This window comes from Eulemur rufifrons, chromosome 7 (assembly GCF_041146395.1).
Source record: "Eulemur rufifrons isolate Redbay chromosome 7, OSU_ERuf_1, whole genome shotgun sequence".
In the NCBI taxonomy this organism is placed as follows: domain Eukaryota; kingdom Metazoa; phylum Chordata; class Mammalia; order Primates; family Lemuridae; genus Eulemur; species Eulemur rufifrons.
Window position 1 is genome coordinate 178,369,795 of NC_090989.1, and position 27,228 is coordinate 178,397,022.

Consider the following 27,228-nt stretch of genomic DNA (forward strand, 5'->3'; position numbering starts at 1 on the left):
ACTGATGAAAGAAATCATAGATGACATAAACAAATGGAAAAACATCCCATGCTTATGGATCAGAAGAATCAGTATTGTTAAAACGACCATACTGCCCAAAGCAATCTCTAGATTCAATTCAATCCCTATCAAAATACCAACATCATTTTTCACAGCATTATAAAAAACTCTAAAATTCGCATGGAACCAAAAAAGAGCCTGAACAGCCAAAGCAATCCTAAGCAAAAAGAACAAAACTGGAGGCATTACATTATCTGACTTTAAATTACACTACAAGAGTATAGTAACCAAAACAGCATGGTACTGGCTTAAAAGTAGACACATTGACCAATGGAACAGAATAGAGAATCCAGAAATAAAACCATATACCTACAACTAATTGATCTTTAACAAGGCAGACAAAAACATGCATTAGGGAAAGGACACCCTATTCAATAAATGGTGCTGGGGAAACTGTATAACCATATGCAGAAGAATGAAACTGGATCCCTCTCTCTCACCATATATAAAAATTAACTCAAGGTGTATTAAAAACTTAAATATAAGACCTGAACCCATAAAAATCCTAGAAGAAAACCTAGGAAAAACTCTTCTAGATATTAGCCTAGGCAAAGAATTTATGACTAAGATCCCAAAAGCAAATGCAATGAAAACAAAAATAGACAAATGAGACTTAATTAAACTATAAAGCTTTTGCACAGCAAAAGAAATAATCAAAAGAGTAGACGACCTACAGAATGGGAGAAAATATTTGCAAACTATGTATCTGACAAAGAACTAATATCTATTTTAGAATCCACAAAGAACACAAACAACTCAGCAAGAAAAACACAACCCCATTAAAAAGTAGGCAAATGACACGAACAGATATTTTTCAAAACAAGACAGAAAAATGGCCAAAAAACATATGAAAAATGTTCAACATCACTAATCATCAGACTAATGCAAATTAAAACCACAATGAGATATCACTTTACTCCAATTATAATGACCATTATGAAAAAGTCAAAAAACAGTAGATGTTGGTGAGGATGCAGAGAAAAATGTACACTTATACATTGTTAGTGGGAATATAAATTAGTATAACCTAACAACCCAAAATAAGTGACTGAGGCAAAAATATCAATCAATGGAGGTTCATTAAGCCAAAGTTGAAGATGTACCTCGGAAAAACACAAACCCACGGACAAATCTGTGGCTGCTTTTCCAAAGGGGAATTGGAATTTGGAGGTTTCAGTATTTAAGGGGAACAGGGCATATAGAAAGGCAATTTAAAAAAGCAGAGCAGGGATAGGTAGTCAGACAAAAAGGTACATTCTTGTGAGACCCAGGAAATCCACATTTTACGTAGGATAAGGAATGTTAGAGGAGAAAAACGGAGTAAAGGAAGTATCAATTATGTAGATGTCCCTGAATAGGTGGAAGAATGTTTGATGCTGTCCTATCTCTTTTCTGCAACTGGGAAAACAAACTTGTAATTCACTATTAGTATGGAATTGAACAGACTTTAGTTTTAGGAGCCAGATGTAGTCCTTAGACCTAAAGTTACAATTTGCATGTCCTTGCTTATGGGAGGCCAGCAAGGAATTTCCTTAATGAGTGGTCTGTGGGGCCAGTTCTTCACAGCCGCCTGAGGTCTTTACCTTCCCTCTTGTATAAGGAGTTGGCGTGTGGTCCTGAGGTTTTTATTTTCTCTTACAAACCTCTATGGAGATCAGTATGGAGATTTTTCAAAGAACTAAAGTAGATCTACCATATGAGCTCACAATCCCACTACTGGGTATCTACTCAGAATAAAATAAATAATTACATTATAAAGATACCTGTAGTCATATGTTTATCACAGCACAATTTATAATTGGAAAGACATGGAATCATCCTCTCCATCAACTGGGGAGTGGATAAATAAAATATATATACCATGGAGTACTACTCGGCCACAAGAAAGAATGAAATATTGTCTTTTGCAGCAACTTGGATGTAACCGGAGACCATTACCTTAAATGAAATAACTCAGGAACAGAAAAATAAATTCTGCACGTTCTCACTTTAAGTAGGAGCTATACTACGGCTACTGAAGGGCACAGAGAGTGGTATATGGTATAATGGACATTGGAGACTTAAAAGGGGGAAGGGGGGGAAGAACTGAACTATGAAAAATTACCTATGGGGTATAACGTACATTAATTGTGTGATGGGTACACCAAAAGCCCAGACTCCACCACCATACAATATATACACATAACAGAATTCAACCTGTACCCGCTAAATCTATTTTTTTAATTGACAATTTTTTTTCCAGTTTTTAATTTTTGAGACTATATACTTTTATTAAAATATTATAGGAAATAGGAACCTGTTCAAGGTAATAATAAACCAAAAGGAACTTGTTGGGCCTTTAGAAATATTCTGGCCTTATTCTTCTTGTTTGTCATTAAACTCATTCATATGGAGTAGTTGAATTAATTCTCCTTCTGATTCTTTTTTATCTCTAGATTGATTGATACTCCTGTTCTGCCTCCTCAGGGCTTCCTTTGCCAGGAAACTCCTTCTCCTTATCATGTAAAACAATTTTCTACTTGCCACCTCCTCCCTGATGCCTTCCCTCTTTCAAGCTCACAATATTTTCAATCCTTTGGCTCTTACAGGATTTACTATTCTCTGTCTTTTCTTATTTAGATCTATGTCTAAATCTTCCTGGTACACATTACAAACTATTTCTGATTTATCTTTTTGATAACACCCTCTTCCCCAATACAGTAGTTTGAATACAGTAGGCACAAAATAAATAATTACCTAAACTGCTGGGCTAAACTTAAGGAGCCCATTCTACTGGAGAGCAAGTGCCAAGAGATCAGGAATTTTCTTTCTTAATTCAGTTTGGTTGAAAGGGAACTTACCAACGTTTGCTAATTCAGCAACTATTTACTTAGACTTTGCAAAATGCTAAGGATGTCCTACACATTGGATAAACAAAAAAGGAAGATGGATGTTAAGTATCCTCAATGTCCATTACACTAGTTTATTTAATGGGGGCAGCCTGAACATGACAGATCATTTCCATGTTTGTCTCTCTTTGACTGTAACTCCATCTTTTCCTCCCAATTGGAACTGAAGTCTCTTCCTATTCAGAAAAGCTTAGAAAAGACTTTTTCCTTGCAGATACCAAGATATCCTTAATAGAACCCAGGAGACAGCATGCTATACTGAAAGAAGGATTAGAGTTATCAGGAAACCTGAGTTTTTGTATGGGGAGGTCTCAGTTTCCTCATCTGTAAAATAAAGAAATCAGACAAGATTTGTCTGCTGTGTTTTTCATGACCAGCACACTACTGCAAAATACTGAAGCAGTTATAAAACAATGTCCTATAAAGTTCAGTCTTTATTTGAATTATTGTGACTTTTTGTACGTAAATTCATTTTCAAGAGCACAAATAGCAAGGATTAGTAACAATTTCTACAGTTGGAATGTGAACTCTTCTTGTTTATTCTATATATTTTTTTGCACTTCTTTTGTCCTACTCTAAAAATGCCCCTATAGGTGCCCCCCCCCAAAAAAAAATGAATAGCTGTGGAACAAATTACTACATTAAAATTTTTATATACTTATACCTTTTAGATTTCTATATGGTTTCTGTCTTTGGTGTCATAATTTATAAAGTCTGCCTTATCCCCACATTAAAAATATACTCATCCATATTTTTCTTTTAGTATCTAAATGATATTTTAAAATTTAAATTTAAAGGAAGGGATTTGGCATCATTTTTGCCAAATGGATAGCTAGCTATCCCCACCCTCTTCAATAGTTAATCCACTTTTTCTCCTACTTTTTAAAAATGCCACCTCAATCATATAATAATATCATCATATGATAGATTGATAGATACATACATGCATACATATGTGTATCAATTTCTGAACTCATTATTCCGTGTTATGGCTCTGTTCCCACAGCATAACTATAATATTTAAACGCTCTACCAATTTTAATTCCATAATGTTTTAGTATTAATAATTTGTAGGGCAAGTTCTTACATTATATAACTTATTTTGCAAATATATGTGTGTGTATGTGTGTATATATATATGTGTATGTGCATATATATATTTACATAGTTTCTTCCAAATACACTAATTCCTCTAAATACACATCAGAATCATGATTTCAAAAACATTTTAAGATCTTGATTGAAATTATCTGTTATTTATATATTATTTTGGAAAAACTGGTATCTTTAAAATATTGAGATTTCATATTCACAAATAGGGTTTATATCTTCAGCATTAAAATTGTAAGGTTTTTCAGGAAGTCCCTCTTTCTTTCTGCACAAACTATACGTATCTTTTAAAAAATATATTGCCTATGTAGCCATTTACATATTATCTTTATAATGATTGTGGCTAATATATAAGAAGACTATCAGTTTTCCCTATTTATTTGCAAATTTGTGAAACACTATTTTAGTTTCAATGGATTTTGGAATGATATTCCTGAGTCTCACAAGAGCCATTATTTAAGAGCCACTTTTGAATTATCCCTGAGGATAATTACATTGCTCTTTTATCAGTAAGGGTACTGCTTTCTGTTGTTTTGATAGATACTCTTCATCACATTTAGTATGCTTTCATTCCTCATTTTTCTATTCTTGGTCATTTAGATTGTTTGAACTTTTGCTGTTATAATGCCACATGAGTATTTATTTGTAAGTAGTTTAAAGGCAAAATAGGAAGACAAAAATAAATTCACTAAATATAACATCTAAAGGTGACAAATTAGGAAAAAATGTTCCAAACCTGACAAACAAAATGTTAACTGTGCTAAAAGATAAGGAACAATTGAATAGGTATTATTTTATAAAGTTTTTTTTTTTAAAGAAAAGATTGTCTCTAAGGTGTTTATACCAACATTAGGAAGCACTTAAGCTATAATGATAATTAAAAAGTACAAAATTGGTCTGTATAATAGCTCTCAATTATGGAAAATCTATGTGTAAGAAAAAAATAAGACTGAGAATAAACATACCAAAATGATGGTTATTTTTGCATTGTGGTAATATGGATGATTTTACTTTTGCTATTTACACACGCTAAATTTTCTAAATGTCGTATTACAATCATCATTGCTTTTACCACCTGAAGAAAATGACCTCAAACTTTTTTTTTAAAGTATCTTTAAGGGACAGGCTTGGGTGGGCTCATTTTGAAACCTTACTTTTTATTTGTTCCTTAGCTTAACTGTATGCAGTTGTAACTGTACACTAGTAAATACGTTCTTTTTCCATGTGTGCAATTTTCTTTCATCCAAGTAGTTTTCTTCCTTAGCAAATCTATAATTTTGCCAAAAGGAAAAGAATCTATATATGCGTGTGCATGCACGCACACACACAAAGGAAATAGCTAAAATATAAATAACAGCTAAGTTATCTCTCATTGCTAGTAATTATTTTGTTTCTGCAAGAAGAAGAAGGCAATAATGAAGAGATATAAGGTGAATTTCAGCAGAAACCATGTACTTATTAATTCTTTTCAGGACTAAAATGACAATTCCACTTTGTTTGTTACACTTGTATCTTGAAAACTATTCAAAGGAATAAAAAAAAATATAAAATTATCCTGCTAATAAGTAGCATATTCTCCGACCTGAGAACTCACAAAATGAGGTGGCAGAATGGAAGGGATCTTTCATTCTCCCTGACGATCAAATGTTGAACTTTAAGTTTCAGTATTAAAACTGGAATTTGTTATATTTTCTATGTAATGTCCAAGGTAAAGCAATGTGGAACTTTAGAAAAGCAATAAACTGAGGAATACATGTACTCTTTGGGTGCTAGAAGAATCAGAACTGAGAAAATAAAAAAGTATGGGTAAAATGTAGGCATGCCGAATGCCCTTATCAGAAGACCCAGAAATTTCCTCCCCCATAAAATCTTCTTAAAAGAGCAAGTTTGGAAAATATTGACAAATAAATACTTGATAGTAAAATATAACATCACATTGCATCCATTCAAAGGCATCACATTTTGATAAAGTGTAGTAACTTGTTGACATTTAAAGGAACCGTATTCTCCCTCCCATATGAAAAGAAAGCACATCATAGATGCCATATATGTTAACACAATGGGTTCTCCAATGGTTGTTGGTAATAGTGAGGCGACAGGATGAGTCTCCAGTTAAACTTTCTTTGAGCTGGTATTTTCCAACTTAGCCAGAATGGCTCAGGCAATCATTGGCTTCCCACCGTCAGCTTATAACTCAGGGAAGGTAGCACCTTGAGAGGTCATCAACAACGCTTGAATAAATTCTGCTCCACTGTGGGAGGCAACAAACTTTAAGCTAATCTGCTTCAAAGGAGATTAATTTCCCACCAGTCTTACAACTTTGTGTTATATAAATCCCTGGAATTAAGACTAGGAATTTTTCTGATGTACTTCTGAAAATCTGATCTAACTAATGTTTAAGAAAAGAAAAACAAGATTCTCCAGAACATAATGTTGCAGGCCTTTAATAGAAGGTCTGCCTTGAATAAATCTTATCCTGGATTATCTCCTAGGTACAGTAACAGTGGTTGGTTTTGAAAAAGTATCACAGAAATAAGAAAGGCAAGAATAGGGCCTACTCAGGAAGTGGTGCGTGTTTGAATTCTTTCAACTCCACTGAGATTTGCAAGTTGTCCCTGCCTTTAGAGGGGCTGAGGCTTGAAACTGGCTTGCTCTTTGGATCTCCCTAAATGCATTTCCAAGGCAGGCCAGATTGTGGGGCCATTCTCAATCATACGCATTTATATGCCATGCCCCAATTTATGGAAGAAATTATGTTAAATCTTTGTAATTAGACTTGGTAATCTCTGGAAAATGTCCTAGACTTTCAATCTGGAATCTTGTAGGCAGCTTTGTAAGGGACTCCTTGCCTTCTTCCAAGTAATTACCCTCCAAATTTTGCATCTTCTTATTCCAAAAGAATTTCCATATAATTCACCTCTTCTTTTGTCTTCTAATGAAGCCTCATTGTTGTTTCAGAGAGACTATTTGAGAGTTATTTTACGTAAGTCTACTAGCATTCTTCTAGGACTAAAACTGTCCATACAATTGTCGACCTTGTTACCTTTTTCAACTTCAAGTGTAAAAATTCTCTATTCTGTTTGTCAATACACTACACACACCTTAGAAGAAGCAGTTTTCCATAAAACACATTGTTCAAAAACTTTGCATATATATAAATGAGGGCTGCATGTTATGTCTCTTATCAAAATGTCTTATCAAGGTTCTGTTAAAGCAAATAAGAAGGAAGCCATTAGCCTGAGATTGGTTCTGTAACTGGAGCTGTTAGGTGAATAGACTGGAACTTAACTTGGAAACATTTCTTGTAACTGACTAAAAACAAACAAACAAACAAACAAAAAAAACCCCAAATGAGTCTTAGCCAATCACAAACAGCCAAACAGCTGATTGGTTATACAAATAGAGACCTCCCATTGGACCATATCCCAGAAAGGCAAATGCCTCATCACATCATGCCCAAATCAGGCAAACACCTAACCATGGCCAATCAGGTAATTTCTCTACTTTGCTTAGTGTTCAGCCTATAAAATGTTGTTGCTTATGCTGCTGGAGTGGAGAGCTCTGAACCTCTTCTGGTTTTTAGTGCTTCCCTAGTCATCAATCATTCCTTGCTCAGATTAACCCTTGTTGACCTAATTTTCTCTAAAGTTTTTTTAAACAGTCCTAATAACCCAACTGCTAGTTGTTCCAATTCTTATTACAATTTATGCTAGAAGTCTGTCCCTGCTCATGTGCATAAGTGGAATTTCACAAAAAATATACATAGATACTATTCCTTGGGCAAAATACTCTCATACTTTCGGTTCTAAATTTTCTCACCTCCAACTGAGATTCACAAGTTATCTGTCTTAATGCCTGCCTCCTTTGGCTAAGAAGTCACTTCTTAACTTGTTTTAAGGTTCTCCTAATGTAGAGTTATCTGGATATCTATTCAGTTTTGGATTTCATCAACTCATTTTACTTCCTGGAAAAGTCCTTCACTATATTATGATGCTCTGGTTAAGATGACTTGGTTTAGCAAACTAGCATTTCTTTCAATTTAGTTGAAGATTCTTAATGCTTCACAGCTTGGATTACATGCCTCCAATACAGTTCACCAAGAATCAGAAAGAAGTCATGAATTCTTTAATACATTTTGTAGCATGCAGTGTGAATCAATGCCTCTTGGAGATACGAACTTTTGCTTCTCTTATACTCCACTCACAGAAATTCCGAATTCCTTAATTGCACTCTGTGGATGTTACAAATCTCTTTATATATCTGTATCCTGTTCTAATAGCCCATAAATTCTTCTTACTCTCTACCCTGGTACTACAGAAGAAGAAAATCCTCTCCCTGTGTGGCTCAGGACTGTTCAACCCCTGCCTCCACTTAACTTATGAATCCAAGACTCAGAACTCTAGTTATGTAAACCAAAAATAATGTTTACTGCTTACTAGCACTGGATTAAGAAAACTCACACAGACTGTGTTGGAGCCATGGGAAAAACAAAATATATCACATGAGTATCTGTAAGTGGTTGACAATATTAAGTATGTGCCAAGAATTAACATTTCATGTTTATACCAGATGTCAGGTATACTGCTTCTCTCTCTGAGCTGTCAAAAAGCGTAATACAGAGAGAAAAGGTCAAAGAATCCACTGGGATGTTAGTGGTGCTTAAAGGTTATAATGATTGAAAAAGATTGCTTTAAGGCTACATATATCACCACTTCAGATGTCATTTCATATCTCAAGTGGAAACAGAATAGCCCTTCTTAAGAGATTTGTGGAATACAATATGTTTTGGCAGTAGAGTTGAAAACACACTATGGTTACCGTTAGCCAGCCAGAATGGGTCCCCTTACCTGAAGATCAATGATTATAGATGATTGATGGACGAGTTCCCCCACCAGAAAACACCAGCCTGTTGTTATTACTAGAACAGATGTAATATGATCCACACATAATTAACTGAATTCACAAAATGCCAGAAGTACATTAACTACTCAAAGCATTTCTTAATTTTATACTCCAAATTTCATAATGATATAATGAAGAAACTACCCCCTAACATATCAAGAAGTTTACAATCAAGCAGATCTGAAATTCAGGCAACTGACTCTAGTTACTCCCTGATAAAATATGAGGAGAGATTCCTCTCTGTTCCTTCTTTCCTTCCTTCCTCTATCCCTTCCTTCCTTTTGTTCTTTCCCTCCCTCTCTCCTTTCCTTCCTTCCTTCTTTCCTCCCTTCCTTTCCTTTTCTTCATAATTTGTCAGTACAGAATCTTATCTTTAAAAAAAGTGCATACAGAAGTACATTATTTAAAATAGGTAGAAACAGAATCACTCTATTTGAAGAGGAAGTTGTGGAAATTAGAGGGTTGTACACAAAGATGTCCCCTTAATTCTTTCACAAACCCTTAGAGCACTTAGCAGAGAATACTTTGAAAATTACTGGTGTACCCTATCTTCAAGCTAGGTCAGCATTCCCTGAAGTGTGCTGCTCAGAACATCTGGTCCTGCAAGATGCTCCATGAACAAAGGGCTCTCTTCTCAAGTAAGTTTAGGAAATGCTGCATGCTAGATTCCTTCTCTTGGGTCTGGAAAATTAATATTGTCCTATTAAAAGCTCTGAGAAATTAAAGATGCTTTCTTTTGCTCTTCCCAGCATTTCTGAAAAAGTTTTGTAAACATTGTCCTCATACTTTTGTATGAGGCCTTTTACCATTCCACAATGTCACACAAATGGTCTCTAAGTATAACATACGCTGATAAAAGTATAAAACTGTGATAGAAAATAAGGAGCCTATGGTGGGAACACTGCCATTATCTTTACCAATCGTATTTAATGTATCAGCTCACTGATTAGATAGTCCTGTCAGGGAGGCGGTACATAATAAGGTTACTCATCTGCGGAGTGATCAGTAAACGGTAGTACAGAGGGAACTTGGCATGTTGTATGAAAATCAAATGAGAACTTAAAAGAAGTAACAGGAGTGGGCTGCAAAATGCATAATACTTTCAAGTATAATAATGTTACTGAAAACATTGAGTATCTTAGGGAAAAAAAAACCCTTAAGCTTCTGGATTTACATAAAAATTTACATTAAGAAACACAAGCGATTTTCTTATAGCTACAACTGAATTAGGTGCAGTTCTGCTTAGCTATTGTGTTTATTCTTGGGAACACAATGTGTCCTCACTGGAACTGGACTTTCGCTGACATCTGTCAATTTATCTTTCAAATTCATCTCTTTCCAGATAAAATCAACCTCAAATATTATAGAGCTTGTACTTAATGTATATACTAATGTATATGCAGTCTCACTCTTAGGATTCCCATTACTTTGTTGTATTTTGCTGAATGATTTATCCTCACTTTGGGGTCATAAAACATTTGCTAAGAAAAGTAATGATGTAAACTAGACTAGAAGGGGAGAATGCTTAATTACTTGAGAAAAAGCGTGTAAAACAAATTTGGAAAACTATTTCCAGAAGGATTGAGATGCTACTTTCAAATACTGCAGGCCTCCAAGAGCCCATAATTAGCTGCTTTAATTAGCCTTGTTCAGAATTATTTTATGTACTCTTGAATCTAATAAAAAGTGAATTTTTAAAGACTTTATAAACCATACCCTTAACTGTCTCTCTTATTTGTGTTCCCTCTGATTGTTGAGTGAATGAGGCTTATTCATTTTTTTTGATTAGCATTAATTGAATGCCCGTGAGGAGACTTGCAATTGTGGCCTACAGGCTGAAGGGGCCTCCAAACCATGTATTGTTTGACCCATGTTGTTTAAAACATTTTTGAAAATTTTGCCAATATACAGTTTCTGGCTCTTCCTGAAAAATCGAAAAACCTTCTTTCTCCATGGCAATAATCAGCTGGAGCTGAGGAGCACCTGAACCCTTTGGATGGCACATTCTATTAGCCACAGTCCCCCCTAAACGGAGGTTTGTAACATTTTTCATCATAATATATTATTTTTCTTATGTTTTCTTCTTGGTAGAGTTGCAATAGTGTAAACTAGTTATGGTAAGTAGATCTCTATCAAATGTGGGGAAATGGGAAGAAAGACTACAAACCTCAATAGCTCAAGAAAAAAATAAAAGAGAGCATATAGCTAATTATGCTATTATTAAGAATTATTTGTTGTTCCTCTCTGTGACAGGACAGGTTCCGGCCCATCTGGTCAGCAGTGGCCGTAATAGTTGCTTTGGAAAATGGAATGATATACATACCACCTGCAAAGAGAATGAACGGTTCAGACAATTTTCTTTCCTCTGTGCCATGAAAATGGCATGTCTCAGACAGGAACCAATCTTTCCCAAACAAAGAAGTCACCTGGAATACAGCTTTATCCAACCGACTGTCTAGAGGCTACATGGGTAGGAAATAAATCTTTGTTATTATAAAGCTCTGAGACTTTGGAGTTATTTGTTGCAGGAACATAACCTAGTAAAAGCTGACTTTATAGAGAGCAAATTTCATATAAAAAGAGTGAAAAATATCTTCATATGTTTAATATGCAAAGAGTGTCTATATCTAATGAATCTAACTTAGACACAGGAAAAAAAGCCATGGTAAGAACGGTAACCAGCAAATGGGAAACACATGTGACAAAAAGCTTAATGAACTTGAAAAAGATCTACATTTTCTATGTTTTAAAAAAATGCAAATAAAGTAAATGATGCTGTTAAGAAATTTAGCTATGTTACCGGAAAAATAATTGCCGAAGCCTCAACCCCTAGCCGTCCTGGCTCATTTGAATCACTTGGCTGCCCCTACAGACCTGTGCAAATACGGAAAGGCGATCACTGTGGTGTCTCTGCACATGAATTTAGAAATGGATTCTCGGAATCTTACTGCAGACTTCACACGTGATGCATTTCACAATCTCTTACCTTTAAATCCTGGTTTTAAAACAATAAAACCGATTTTAAATAAAAGCCAGATCTAAAAAGGAAAGTGACGAATTTTGAAACTCCCTCCCCACAAGACCAAGCTGGGTTTTACTTTGACGCAGCAACACTCACGGACACAGACACGCAGTAATAACAATAGCAACAATAAGCAAATCCAAACCACTCTGGGGTGAACTGCCAAACAGTCCCTGTAAGGATCAAAATCTATGCAAACTTAACCAAATGTCAACAGACCTGCCCAGTCCTGTGACCACCAACAAACACTGTCGGTTACTAAGTGCCCACCAGACACTTCACACCTGGGCAGGTAGATGAAAGCCAGGGAAATTTCAGTCAGACAAGTAGGCAGACCAGCATCCTTGCCCTCCAAGGCAGCTAAGGTTTATAATGAAAAACTTCTGTTGAGATAAGAATTGAATAGCTTATAAATAAATGAGCATCAATGTTTCATATAAACGAAGATATCCACTTCCCTTTTAGTTTAAAATGCCCTAGTTAATAAAATTCACCCACCAAAATACTTCAACTCTTGCACTTGCCCTAGTATAAGTATTTCACTGTTTCTTTAAACATTCCTTGAAAACATTTAAATTTGTATGACTTGAAGAAAGTGTGTCTCAAAATGTGGCTCAAGGACCATCCGAATCAAAAATCCCCTGGGTCACTGATAAGAGATGCAGATTCTCAGGAAAGATCACACACTATGAGTCAGAATCTCTGGGAGTGGCACCATGTTTTAAACAAGGCCTCCAAAGGAGCTTGGTTATATAGCCACTAGAGTTTATGTAACACTGGCATTAAGACATAGAACAGTGTCTTATGTATCTGCGGTTACAAAAATGCTTATTTTCAAAAGCACAGGTCTACTTTACCTTGGCTGACACCGGCTAACTACACTTGCAACCCATTTCCATTTCTCCCCTGGGCACAGAGTGGATCTTTCCTCATCAACTTTGTTCTCAAGTGTGACATGTGACTGGTGACCAGTCAACAGACTGTGCATAGGTGACAGGTGCCACCCAGGTCTATTTTATAAGAACCACCCACACACATCTTCTCCCACCCTTTCCTCTCTGCCAGTCTGATGGAGACAGAGAGCCCACTTTTGGAAATCACATGTCGAAATAGACAAGCACAATAGATAGAGGTACATTCCTATGATCAAAAACACTTGATCTGGGCCGGGCGCGGTGGCTCACGCCTGTAATCCTAGCACTCTGGGAGGCCGAGGCGGGTGGATCGCTCAAGGTCAGGAGTTCGAGACCAGCCTGAGCAAGAGCGAGACCCCATCTCTACTAAAAATAGAAAAAAATTATATGGACAACTAAAAATATATATATAGAAAAATTAGCCGGGCATAGTGGCGCATCCCTGTAGTCCCAGCTACTCGGGAGGCTGAGGCAGGAGGATCGCTTGAGCCCAGGAGTTTGAGGTTGCTGTGAGCTAGGCTGACGCCACGGCACTCACTCTAGCCTGGGCAACAAAGTGAGACTCTGTCTCAAAAAAAAAAAAAAAAAACAAAAAAAAAAACACTTGATCTGGACTTTATCTGAGCCAGAAATACCATTCGGTTTAAGCTAATACATTTTTAGGTTTCTTTGTTACAGCAGCTTGCATAACCTTAACTAAAGCACACAAATACATCTTTATGGCAAAGCAACTGACATTTTAGCTCTTCTGCTCGCTACTGCACAGATTAATTCTTAGGTCTTACCATGTGCTGCTATGTTGTTTTTTTTCTGACAAAAGGTACCAACTAATGATCTTCCTTGATTTATTTTTGAGATGTTAGGAAACAGAGCCTTTACCATCCTTGATTTGCACTAAATGGACAACCACATTTTTACTCAAAGCAGAAAACATCAGTCAGAACTCTGCAATTTTAAAATAAATTCTTGTTGAAGTGCTATCTCTGTAACAGTGGCTTAAAACCCCCAAGATTCTACATGTAATTTTTTTCTGATGGGCTTAAGGCTCCTTCTGACTTCTGTCTGTGGGCGGATAGAATCAGAGCAAGAAGAACTCAGCTGTCTTTAGAGTGGGAGAGAATGATTTTCTCATCCATACTACAGTAGACCACTTTGGTGACCTGAGAATGAAATGGGAGGGGGAAGCGTGAAGCCACACTGCTGTGAGAAAATATAAAAGGAATGGTCAGTGGCATCTCTGAAATTTGGGGACTGAAGGTGTAACTAGTAATGAATGAATCCACAGTTTCTTCAAATCGTCTTCCATAACCCTGACTCCTTCCAGTGCTATTTGTGGTGGGTTCAATGCTGACTTTAATCCAAAACAGATGCCGGAACAGCCTGAGGGACTGTTGTTGAAACATGTAGCTGCTGTTCCTTTATCTTTTATATTAAATTTCTTATTCTCCATGCATCAGTTTCATTACTACACACATGCATGTGCACACACACACACACACACACACACTGATGTAATCCAAACAATAATGTCCATTGCATTAGTTATCAGTTTTTGTTTGTAAGAAACGGAAACCTACGAGAGTCAGCTTAATTAAGGATAAGAATACAATATAAGGACGTGGGCCGCTGCACAGCACCCACGGGCAAGAAAGCAGCTGCCAAGAAAGGAGGGCTGGACAGCCTGTAGGCTAGGCAGTCCTTACTCTCTGTCCCTGGTCTCTGCTTGCTCTGCAGGGCTGCATCTCTGCTCCCTAGGCATCAGCTTTCTTGGCTGCCTATGCTACAAGACAGAAAGGCACTGCTCCAGGCTTTCAAATTCAAAATTGTAGACTTATAGGTCAAATACCAAATTCCCACGAGAGAGTATCTGATTGGCCCAGCTTGTGGCAAGTGTCCTCCTTGGGCCAATCAGATGAAGTCAGTTGGAACATGCTGGCTGGGGGTCCGGGGCAGATTCTTGTATAAGATGCGCGTCTTAGAAGCATCCTCATTCCTTATCTCTAAAGATAATTGTTTTGTGAAAAAACAATCAATTCTTTCATCCTCAACGACCGATAATCCAACCAGGAAAGAAAATCAAACATTTTCTAGAACCATATTTTCCAAAGTGGGGTACAAATATTCCCAGTAAGACAATCCCAGGATGCAGGAAGAAAGTATAGTAAATCCTATTTATAGATTCTATTTATTTAGATATTTTAATTTTTAATATTTTTCCATATAGTAAACATATTAAGACTGTAGTATATTTGTATCTATATAAATAAGTCAGACATTTCAAACAATTACCTTTTTAAATTCTTACAATGATGATCCTATAAGGGTAAGTTCGATGTTATTTGCCATTTACAAATAAGCAATAGGGATACAGAGGTCAGGCAACTTGCCCAAAGTTTCACAGCTTGTAATGTCATGCTTAGAATTGGAAATCAGGTCTTGCTCTAAGTGCCCAGTTTATAACCTCCATGCTTTCTTTGTATGTGTATGGGGGGAGGTGCTTAAAAACATTTCAATTATATCCGATCATCTGATATAACTAAAATCAGAACACAGTTTTAGAAGGTGAAAATGTGTAAATTAAAAAAAAAAAAAAAATGAAGCCTATGATGTTTGGAAGCATGGGAAAATTTCCTATCAGAAAGCAACAGACCTAGGTCTGAAGCCCAAACCTATTGCAGTATGGCTCTGGACAAATCACCTAACTGCTCTGAGCCTCAGCTTGTCACTGTAGGATGAGAGTGATAATCTCTTCCTTGAAGTCCTGTTATGTACAATAGACCCAGGGCCTGGTTAAATAATGGCACCTATTCTATTCATTCTAGGATTCACTAGTCACTAGCAAACCCACCATTCTCACTCCCTGTGGGACCATAAGTCCCTGAGAACAGGGGAATTCCTATTTATCTTTCTATTTCCTCCAACCTGAGCTCAGTGCTTTTCACCTGGGGAGTGGCAAAGGGTAGTGTTCAACAAATATTGATCTGAATATACGTCTAAGTTTATCAGCAATACTCTCAGTTTTTCTCTTATTTACTATCAAGCTTATACAAGTGAAGGGCCATATTTACTACAGTAAAACATTATTCTAAGACACCTCTACAAATCAACAGTTATTTCGTGGATGCATGAGAAAATGAATGAGTGAATAAATTAGATGGACGGATGAAATGATGCCTGGGTGGACAGATTTGGAAGGAAAGAAAAAAGGAAGGAAGGTAGAAAGGCAGACTCAATGAGTATTTTAAATTCAGTTTCCACATTTAAGCAATTTAGAGAAACTCAGGATTTTCATCTCCATTTCCACCTACAAAATGGGCTATTCACTACAATAAATATTTCCATTAGAGGTGAAAATATTTTGCAGTTATCCATAGAAAAACAGTTGAGATTTATGTGTCAACTGATACAAAACATACTTGTCTAAATGCTACTATGAATCTATTAATATTTTGGACTCTGGGAAATGTCAATAGTCACATCAGTATTGACATATATCCAAAAACAGTTTCATAATTTTGATATATTATTCGTTCAGTCTACAGATGGAGTCTCTAACTCTTTGCCATGACATGTTAACTTACCCCTGGGTTTGGAGCAATAAATTAGGGGTAATACCTATGGTGCAGGTGCTAATTTCTCAATAACTCACCAATCATCTGCTTCTTAATCTTGATTTTACAGTTTGAGATGGTAAACATGCTGCTGTGATGCGACTTTTGGACATTCTACTTGAAGGAAGGTGGAAACCACTGGGTTCTCAGAGAAGCAGTCAACACAGTGGCCTGCAATGCAAATGTAATGGAAGCCAGAAAGCATACCTTCCCAGAAATAAATCACATAAAGATTTTGAAAGAAAACCTACTGATACCTTTTTAATGTATGACTGCATTATAGGAGGAATGGCAGAAGAGTATAATTCAAGGACAACAGTTCCTAAGACAAAGTGATGTTATGCTCACAGATTAAATTATTTGGGAAAATTATTGTTCTGAGTTACAATTACATCCCCCAAACACTAGGTCATGTGTCTTATTGTTTTGATCAAGTCTCTAGCAACTAGACACGTCTTTGCAAAGATGAAAATTCCTATTTGGCATCTTTTCTTCAGGTTCTCTGGTCTAAGCTAACCGAGATGGACTTTTGTTTTTTGGTCTATGCATCTTGGGTAAAGAAAAAAAAAATAAAGATGTTGATACAGGGGTGTGAATCCCATGCCATATGGTTATGTTGCTAACAGTTCTCACCTCTGTCACACCAGGATTTACAAAGCAATTTTTAGCATAAAGTCACTTCAGTCTCCACTACCTGCTGTTTGGCATCTCACATTTTCCTTTTCACATCCCAAAGGCTATGTTGCTATAAGTGAATGGCAGTGTACAGGGCTGCCATTTCAAGAATATGCATATAGCTCAGATATGGAAAGTTGGATCGGAGACCAAAGTCATTTGCTGATCAAACACTGGGACAGGCTCAAACCTATTCTCTACTCAGAATACATTTTATCTGCCATTGTTGAACAAAAATCAATACTTTATTAACATGTGTACATGTAATGACTTGATTAAGCTATAAATTTCTTTTTAATTAGTATTTATTATGAGGTACCCATGAACTAGTCTTATGCCCTTACTGATAATAGGGTAATTGTTCCTGCACTTGAATTTCTAATGATTTTGTGGTGATATCAGCACAGGCATGGTAATTACACTAACTCTCAGCTTTTCACACTATTGGCAACTAGGTTAATAATTACACTGCAGGTATTGCATGTCCAGTCCCTTGTTCCTGGCTTTTGGATTCCTACTTTTCCAACTAATTTTGGGATGCTAATTCCTCTTGCTTCAGAGATGTGCTGGATTATTCTGCAAAGGCAGTGACTAGGAAGTGGCAGAAAGTGTCGCAGATTAAGTGGGAGATAAGACCCCTCTCAAATGACACGAATCAGTCTTGCTAAGAAGTTATAGGGATTCCTAGGAAAGATTTTCTAATCATCTCCCACCATGAAACATTCTTTCCTTCTTTACCATTAGATAGATGGTGACCGATCTTACACAAAACAGCCCCAAATTGGGGATACTTTCTTGTAAATTATTGCCATAGATGAATTAAGAGAGTATGAATAATACATACATAGTTTCCATACTTAGGGATCCTTATTTAGGCTCCTTCCATGTCTATCTCCCTAATCTATTTAGGGAGAACATTTTGGGGATTTATCCCAAATCAAAGAAAGTTACTAATTTATTTCACCAGTAGAAGAGATTTTGACACAATTTTACTATAGGCTAATAATAGAAAGAGAACTTGAACCCTGGAAATACAAAAGAAAAAAAAAGGAAACAATAAGCTAAGAACAACAATTGCTACTCATTAATAAATAGTTTTGCAACGGTTCTTACAGATTATATTGCTGCTATAAGAAAAAATAAAAACAGAACAAAACCAAAAACCACTGCTGTTAGTCCCCTCTCTGCAACCTCCGTATCACCCAATGAGTAATGCCTCTCTAGTGCAGGACCCTTGGGAATCCTGAAGGGTCCCCTGTAAGGAAAAGGCAGAAAGCAGTTGGGTAAGAGAAAGTTGTCTGGGGACATATCACATCTGGCGATGATTAAAGAAACGGTGTACAACACACTCTACCAGATGTTGATATTTCCATCTCATTATGATTTAAAGAATAAAAATATTATCTCACTGAAAGATCTGAAACATCCTTAGGTTTTGCAGAAACTAAAACATCAAGCTGGCAGTGAATCCCACCCACCCCTATACAGGGCACTCAGTGTCAGACGATTTAATTTCAAAGTCTGAAGTCTTTCTGGCGTAAGGTTTTCTATGGATGCTAGACCTAAACAAAGCCCGTTAGAGACTGTGTTTCACATCACACTTGGGAAGTGAGAAGTTGTGGGTACAAATCAGAATCCCTTTTATACTTGGGACTTTGGAAACTTCCCTTAAAGGGCAGCAGTGTTCCCTCAGTCCTAGGACTTAGAAAGAAAAAAAAAAGTATTATGAGACGATAAAAATATACAAGTTGGCTGGAGACCTGCAAAGGCCACCAAACAAGAGACTAAATCAGCGTGATGAGTATCTTAGGAGACTTTCAGGCTTGAATGGGAGGTGGGGAAGAATGACACCCTCAGCGGGGAGGTGATATTTTGGTCCTGAAGTGCCAAACATATTCTAGTGTCTAGACTGAGAAACAGGCTAGGGAAGAAGGAAGGCTGAGAAGGCAGAGGGATATATCAGGAAAATAATTAGGGACTTCACTTAATGGAACAGACAGACTAGGGGCTTGGTACCCAGAGTGGCCCACAGACCAGCAGTGTTGGTTGCTTGGGAAAATTTATTAGAAATTAAGACACTCCGACCCCACCCCAGATCCACTGAAGCAGAATCTGCATTTTATCAAGTCCCCAGCTGACTGATTTGCAATTAAAATCTCAGAAGCACTGGGCCAGAGCATCGGTTGAACTCTGGGGATATTTCTGTTTAATGTGACTTTAGGCATTGCTGATGCTTCAAGTGTTCCAATAAACAGTGGGCTTGAATATTAAAACAAAACCATTAACTCTGCTGCCCCTGATGATGTTGAAATATCAGAAGCCCTTGGCTTAGGATAGTGACACTTTTACTGGGGACATTTCGAGAATGGCATCAGAGGGCTGGTTTAGAGCACGCCATACTAGAAAGAGCCCTGGTCAGGAGTCAGAGCATCGAGGTTCTAGTTTTACTTCTTCACAGCTCTGTGATTTTAGGTAAATTACCTCCTTTCTGAGCTATACTTTGCAAACTCCCAAATTATAGCCCTAAATGAAAACTGGGGGACTCTGTACTGACCCTTAGTTTCTGGCCTCCTGCCTTATGTGTCATTTCTAAGCAAGAAGTTGGGCCGAGAGCAGCAGGCATTACCTGGCTCAGAGCTCATGCTCACGGCACCTCCAGGACTGAGCTGCTGGATTGTTCCTTACATTGTTACTCGTCCTGTCCCCCCTGTGCTTTTACCCAAAAGAATCTCACTAGCAGATAATTTCACAGAGGGTGAGCACACTGCTTATCATCTAAGCAGCACTCAATAAATGGAGGCTACTACTAGTTAATACTATGATTCATTTTATTATCATTACTACTGTTATTATTGTTACTGCCTTTCTGTGCTTACTTTGTTAGGTTGATATGAGAGGGAATATAATAGATGAATAAAATACGATTGCGTCTTCAGTAATCAGAAAATAACAAATTTAAACATTTCCAACAGTGAAGGGACCAAGTAGAAATGAAGATATGTCAGGTGAATGAAGGTAATACACAGTGGTGAAGACAGAGAAGGACAGGTGCAAGTCCTGCAAAGGGACCACAGGGTAGGCTATGTGCTCACTGATAAACTCTCCATCACGTGTCCTGATACACCCTGGAGTGACCTGGTTCACACTGTCTACTGAATTAAAGTCCCTAAGTTGACAAACAAGGAGGTTGAGTAGGGCTGATACCAGCTTCTGTGGACAGAGTTCATTCTGGTCTGTCAGTGCCTGTACCTGCCTGGTTGGAACCCAGGACATTTTGGTTGTTAAATGCTTCTATCTCTACAAACAAAGTTTCCAGTGAATTCTCAAAAACCATTTATCACTGGCCAAATTTTTAAAAAGATTCATTTCATGGATGTGTGCATTTGTTCAATCGATATTTACTGACTGCCTGTTACAAACCAGCCTGGTACAAGGCACTCAGATAAAAGCTAACATAGGCCTATCCTCAAGGAGCTCAGAGCCAAGGTATCAGGACAACAGATGTAAACTCTGAATATCTCAGCATCATGGAGACTCAGATCAAATGAGAGTCATGTTTTTCATGCCCAAATCTGCACAATGCAGCACTGAGGGAAGTCTGCCTTGGGTCAATGTTATTTGCACTTCCAGGCATGCTATGGGTTCTTAAAGGGGAGATTTCTTTTCATCTTCACCTACAATCCTACTTGATTTCCACAGCCATCCCATCCCATGTGCTTTAAAAATGAAAGGAGAACTATGTGAAGTCACCAAAGGCAAAGATACATCAGGATGTCATTACTCAGGATAACTGTGATGGGCCAACAGTCCTCCAATTTTATGACATTACAAAAGATTCATCTTTTGGAACATGTTTCACCCAACAGCTTATTATGACATATTCACTGTGTGCATACTTAGCCAAAAGCTTCCTCTTTTTTATCAGTGAATATCTAATCATAAAAGCACTTAAAGAAAATCAATCAGAATCTGAAATTGGGTCAACACCTCCAAAACTCATCACAGACAAGACTATCCAGCTATTATTGTATGTTGATTTAAGCTAATATAAATTTAAATTATTTTGATACTTTCTAACTAGATATAGTTCTAGCCATTATTTATTTCTAATATATTTCCCTCTTTTTTTCTCATAATGAAACACTTCTCTTTTTTTGGAAATTGCTCCTTTCCCATTCCAGTTCTCATCAGTAGGTGGAGGTGACTCTATCCCTTGGCTACAGGCCTTGCATAAACAGGGCTGTCCAATTAGACTCAGGAGCCACTGAGAAACAGGCTGTCTTGTTTATTAGGATCTTAAGCACTAAGGATCACAAGAGCTTAGCATTGCCAGGAGCCACCTTTTGCGCCCACAAGGAATCTATATGAGAATGGAGTTAACAAATGGAGAGAAGCAGAGTCAAGAAATGCTTAGAAAGATGGATTGTTTATGGAATTGGTTCAATCCCTGAATCCAACAGATTGGGTTCTCAGGGAGCAGATGCTTACAGAGAGTTTGAAATAAATGCTTTTAATTGATGATTAAAACCAGTGAAAGGAAGGATGTCGAAGGGCATTGGGAAGAGAAAGGAACTGAACTATGATGTGGTCCAGTGGAGACCTGGTCATCATGGCAGGAAGCTCTAGATTAAATACTGCCCGTCAGATTTGGCCAGCATTGGCCAGAAATGGCAGACCCTTTCTAACCCTGCCTTGCTCAGTCACCACATGTGGGCTGCCTCAGGAAGTGGCTCTCTGCAGCTGGGGCAGAGCAGGAAGGAGCAGAGTGCTAAAGGCCATCTGCTGACCCCACACCCCATAGCGAGGCAGCAAGTCCTTCTGGGTGGCACTTCACACTAGAAGCCATTTGATCATCCCAGTTATGTGAGCCAGTAAACTCCGAATGTTCTTCAACCCAGTTTGACCTCAGTTACTTCTATTTGCAATCCAGAAACTAATGCTTCCTTTCAAAGTTAAACTTCCTCTGGAATGTCAATATTCCAGCAAGACACAGACTGGGGAACCCAATTTAAGCCCACACCAGCCTACAGGGTGGCAATCATATCTGTTAATCACACCCCAAATCTGCAGTCTCCAGATGGCTCACATATTTCACATGGCTGAAGATGGAAGATACTTGTTGTACTGGGCTGAGAGTTTGTGATTAAAGTTGACAAGTCATTGGAGGAAAAGTACTTTGGTTTGTATGTCACAGAGCAAATAAAGTCCAGCATATTTACATTTGAATAAGCTTTTCCAGGATGGGAAGCAGACTTCTCAGTTTCGCTTCTGGTCAGAAAGATCCTCTCTAACTTGTTTATCTCTCAGTAATGTGTTTGTTTCTCTGAGATCAGTGATTTATACATTAATAATGTCCTTTTTGTTCTGCAAGTGACCAAGTTTGCAATAGTGAGCACGAGAGGAAAATCAAACCAGCACTCCAGGCTCATACTGGGGAGCTAATTAAATTATTTTTGTATGTGCTGAGGATCATTTTCACTTTGGGCAGCTATCTTGTTAAGCATCTGAATTTCTAGCAGTATTTCAATTTATATCGATGTAGCATAAAATTTGCAATTCCAACAGCCCAATGAGAATGATGTGAATATACACACGCATAACATTTTCATATATATATTACACACATATAAAGAGGTCCAGTGGCACATATTAATAAGTGTGGATGTGCGCCCATGCATGCGTGTGTGTGTTTGTGTGTGTGTGTGTGACAGAGAGGGAGAGAGAAAGAGAGAGAAACTGCAAAGACTCCAATTTGTGTCACGGTATAAAACTAAATAACAAATGATAATGGTGTAAGGCTAAAGCATTGCTCAGCACTGTTAGGTAATCGAAATGAATTTGATCTTGTTTGCCTTTAAAATCCTCCTTGTTGGAATGAGTCAATTGTTTATAAACTTCTCTGGATGGACTATTTTTTGTAGAGTTTCTCATATTCCCACTCAGCTGACAGAATCTAATACTCGGGTTATCAACTTTCTCGGGGTAATTTACAGAAGCAATAACAATACAAATGCTGTAGGCCTTGCCCTGGAACTTACTCAATAAGCACGAACAGCAGCAACGGAGCACTACTTACCTCCGGAGTGCGGCGGGGGCCCGCAGAGCAGCACGACACCCTGGCCTTCACGCACTGACACGGTACTTCTCATTTTGGTTTTAAAATTCTCCAGATCTGATATGAAAACGAAAGAAGACTGCATTTCAGTATTAACAATAAAATTAAAATTTTGACAACCAAGACGTTCCTTTCTTTTGGAAAACGATTTTTAAATCTCTTTTTAAGAACCTCAAGAGGAAAACGTTTTCTTTGAAGTAGAAAAGCTGGATTCTGATTTCTTTATTTAGGCATCTACAAATTTAGCAATACAATAGAAATATAAACCCATTGATCCCATGTTGCTGCAAAGTGTCAAAAATGGCATGAACTATCCAAAAAGGCAAAGCACATAGTAGAATGAACTAACCAGACGATATAATTCAAAGGAAGAACTGAAATATCTTGAATCAAAATATACATAAATATGATTTCCTTATCTGTGTGATTTGTCATATCATGAAGACTTTTAGCTTCACCTTGTAATAAAGACCAAATTTCGTGAATTTTTCTCATAAAGTATTTTTTCATAAATAGCTTATTATAGCTATATTTATTGTGTATTTATTGTTGTTATTTACAAAAATATTTGAAAATATTCCCTTTTGAGGACAAATCCTATTTGTCCCATGTCTTGAAGGGCTCTGTGAAGATATATATCACTGGAAATTACTATATAAGTAGAATTCTAAGGATAACAGTAAAGTAAATCCTCATATTACATTTTATTTATAGCTGCAATAAATATAAATTATTCTTATAACTGCCCAAAGTATTTTTTTCAAGTGCTTAATGAAGTTTTAAAAAATAGCAATCAAGGCCTATAAATACTATTAATATTTTGAATATCAAGCTATTTTTAGAAAACATTTAATTTCTTCTAATAACAATCCAGGGCAGTAAATGCTGGTTCATAGTTTCCAGTTTAAATTACAGAAGAGAGAAAATTCTATTGACTTCATTTTTTGAAACACTTAAGTCTATGTGGAAAAAGAACAAATCTACTGTTTCTCTAAACTCCCACTTAAAAAAAATGCTTGTGAATTATGCAGTTAATATATTCCATGGTGTCACTTTCTGTATCAGAACAATTGTACTGTCAATTTCTGAAAGAATGTACTCATATCATAGCTCTTCAGGGTTGATATAAATTGCCTAAGTGGTGACTATACACAGTGAGGCAGTATATGTATTTTAGAATACAACTTGAAAAACTTCAACTTTTCTTTGAAAAATGTAAAAAGCAAAATAATTATCCTCAGATTGATAAAACCACAATCTGCAGACACTCATGGATATTCTAAGCACCATAAAGCAGAACATCAGAGGGAAATAAGAAGGCCTATGTGCCTCGTTTTATTGTCAGTGAAAACAGTATTAAATTGCTAGGTTATAAGCATGGAGTAAAGTAATTCAGCAAAGCTGACATTATGTTTGCCCAGAAAAGATGAAAAAATTGTGGTTATGGACTTATTTTAACCATAGGTTATCCTATAGAAATGACATGATAACATAGCATTATGTCATCTTAAATCTGTAACTAAAATGCAACATTCTCAAAACATTAAGGCTCTTGAAGTGTAACTGAGTTGGAATTACAAAATTGGACCATCCAAATGTTTCCCGATGGCTAAATGGGGAAACACATCATATCAGAATGTAGCCTATACATGGAAAAATGATTTCCAAAGATTATTTTTTGGCAACCAAGTATGCATTATTGCTGCTTTCCTGCCCAATTCCTTGTTTTCTTTTGCCATATAATTTCACACTGTGGAAGTTTTCCATCACTTATTTTAGCTAGAATGTGCAAAAAAGGACAAAATAGTTCTACAGAAACCAATACTGTCTCTTCTAAAGGAAAAATCTTTTTTTTAATTTTTTTATTTTTTTGCCTAAGCACAAATATAGCCTGGCACATATCTGCCCACTGGTCTAGACACCTGACTGATAACTCTCTCTGCACACATGAGGGCAAGGGACATTTCTTTAGATACCTGATATGACCCATTCATGGAGCATAAGCATTAGGCATAACAAAGAAAAGTAACAGAAGGGGCTCCAACACATTTTCTAGGGCTTAGTTGACTGCAAAGTACTGTGATTACAATAGATTTCTTTCTACAAAGCAGTATTTCCTGAATTCTCAGTTTATGTTATTCAAAGTGTGGTCCAAGGACCACCTTAAATCCTGGGATTCTTCTTTAAAAATGTAGATGCTTGGGAATCACTTAAAACTAGTGAATTAGGATCTCTGGGGGTTAAATCCAGGGATCTGAATTTTTAATAAACTTACTGGTTGAGCCTTAAGTACACCAAATAGTATTTTGTGGTTTCTAATTAAGATGTATAAGGTTCAACCCAGATTAAGCATCTTAGAAGGTATCTCAAATTTTTGGAACATCTGAAAATGCCTATGAGATAGAGAATTCGTTAAACATCCATTGAGGATCAAAGATGAAAAAGCAAGCTACCTACTACACAAGTGTTTATCGTGAGCCTACAAAACTTCAGCCCATTGTATGGTAGGTTTTGAAGGTATGCATTATTGGGGGCCTCCTTTTAAGGAGAGCACTTTCTGGTTAGGAGATAGAGTTGAGATGAAAAACTGCATTTGAAATGGTACTTGCTGGAAAAGTGGTGAGTACACAGAGGAATGAACACTTAACCTTTCCACTTACAGGTGTGAAAGATGCTTCAAAGAGCAGAGCTGGCCAGATGGGAGGGTGGTACGAGTCAGGGGGCAGGGACGAGAGTTCTTTCAGAGGGAATAACATCGGGAAACCATAGGTGCTTAGGAATACACACGTTATGGTCAAGGTATAGCAAGGCTTTCCTTCTTTTGTTGGAACACTAGAGACTATCAGAAAAAAGTAGTAAAAATGTCTAAAACGTTTCATATCACCAAGACACCTCCTGAATGATTATGTGTAACCCAAACGTAAGTCAAATTGTATGTGGTCCAATTTTGGCAAGAATTGCATTAGAAAAAGCTCTGTTCAAGAACCAAAAGTAAATAAAAAGCAATCCAATATTTACTGGGCAGAAACTTCTCAGCTTTTTCTTTTTGCCTCTGCTCCAATTCTTGCAAACCCTGCCATTATCCTAGAGCCTCTAATTAGCTACTTTCAAAACAAACCAACATGATAAAGAACATCTACAAATAACTACAGCTAACATTGTATTTAATGGTGAAAGACTGAACATTTTCTAACATCAGGAATACTACAAGGATGTCCATTCTCACCACTTTTAGTCAACATAGTATTAGAAGTTTTAACCACTGCAACAACAAAAAAATAAAAACGATATAGTTTGAAAAAGAAGAAATAAAAGTATCCTTAATTGAGATGACATGGTTTTCTAAATATAAAATCGAAAAAATCTTTAAAAATTCCTAGTACTAATAAATGAGTTAAATAGGTCTCTATATATTATCAACGAACATGCAAAAATCAAAATTAAAATATCAAAATCATTTACAATCATTAAGAAAATGAACTACTTAAGTATACACATAACAACCCATGCAAAAGATCTGGATATTGAAAATTACAAGGTGCTCATAAAAAAGAAAAAAAACCCACAGAGACCTAAATATTACACATGGAGGCATACAGTACTTTCATGGATCATTAGACTCAACATTGTTGCCATTCTCTCCATATTGATATACTGTCATGCACTACAGAATGTCATTTTTAACAATAAAAGTCTAAAAAGTAAAAATAAATACATAATTTTTAAAATAGAAAAAAGCTTATAGAATAAGGATACAAGAAAGAATATATTTTTATACATCTGTACGATGTATTTGTTTTAAGCTAAATGTTAATAGCAAAGAGTCAACAAGTTAAAAAACATTAAAAAGTTTATAACATAAAAAGTTACAGTAAGCTAAGGTTAATTTATTATTGAAGAAAATTTTTTTGTAAATGTAGTATAGCCTAAG

The 27,228-nt window shown here is 36.7% G+C and overlaps 1 protein-coding gene across 1 annotated transcript in view; it reads right to left on the reverse strand.

The window, feature by feature from the left end:
• Positions 1-27,228, reverse strand: part of CNTN3 (contactin 3) — a 246,561-nt gene that overhangs the window by 122,425 nt on the left and 96,908 nt on the right. Inside the window, exon 4 of the mRNA XM_069473823.1 lies at positions 23,259-23,354. Within this exon, the coding sequence (XP_069329924.1) occupies positions 23,259-23,354 (96 nt within the window). The remainder of the gene's footprint in view (positions 1-23,258; positions 23,355-27,228) is intronic.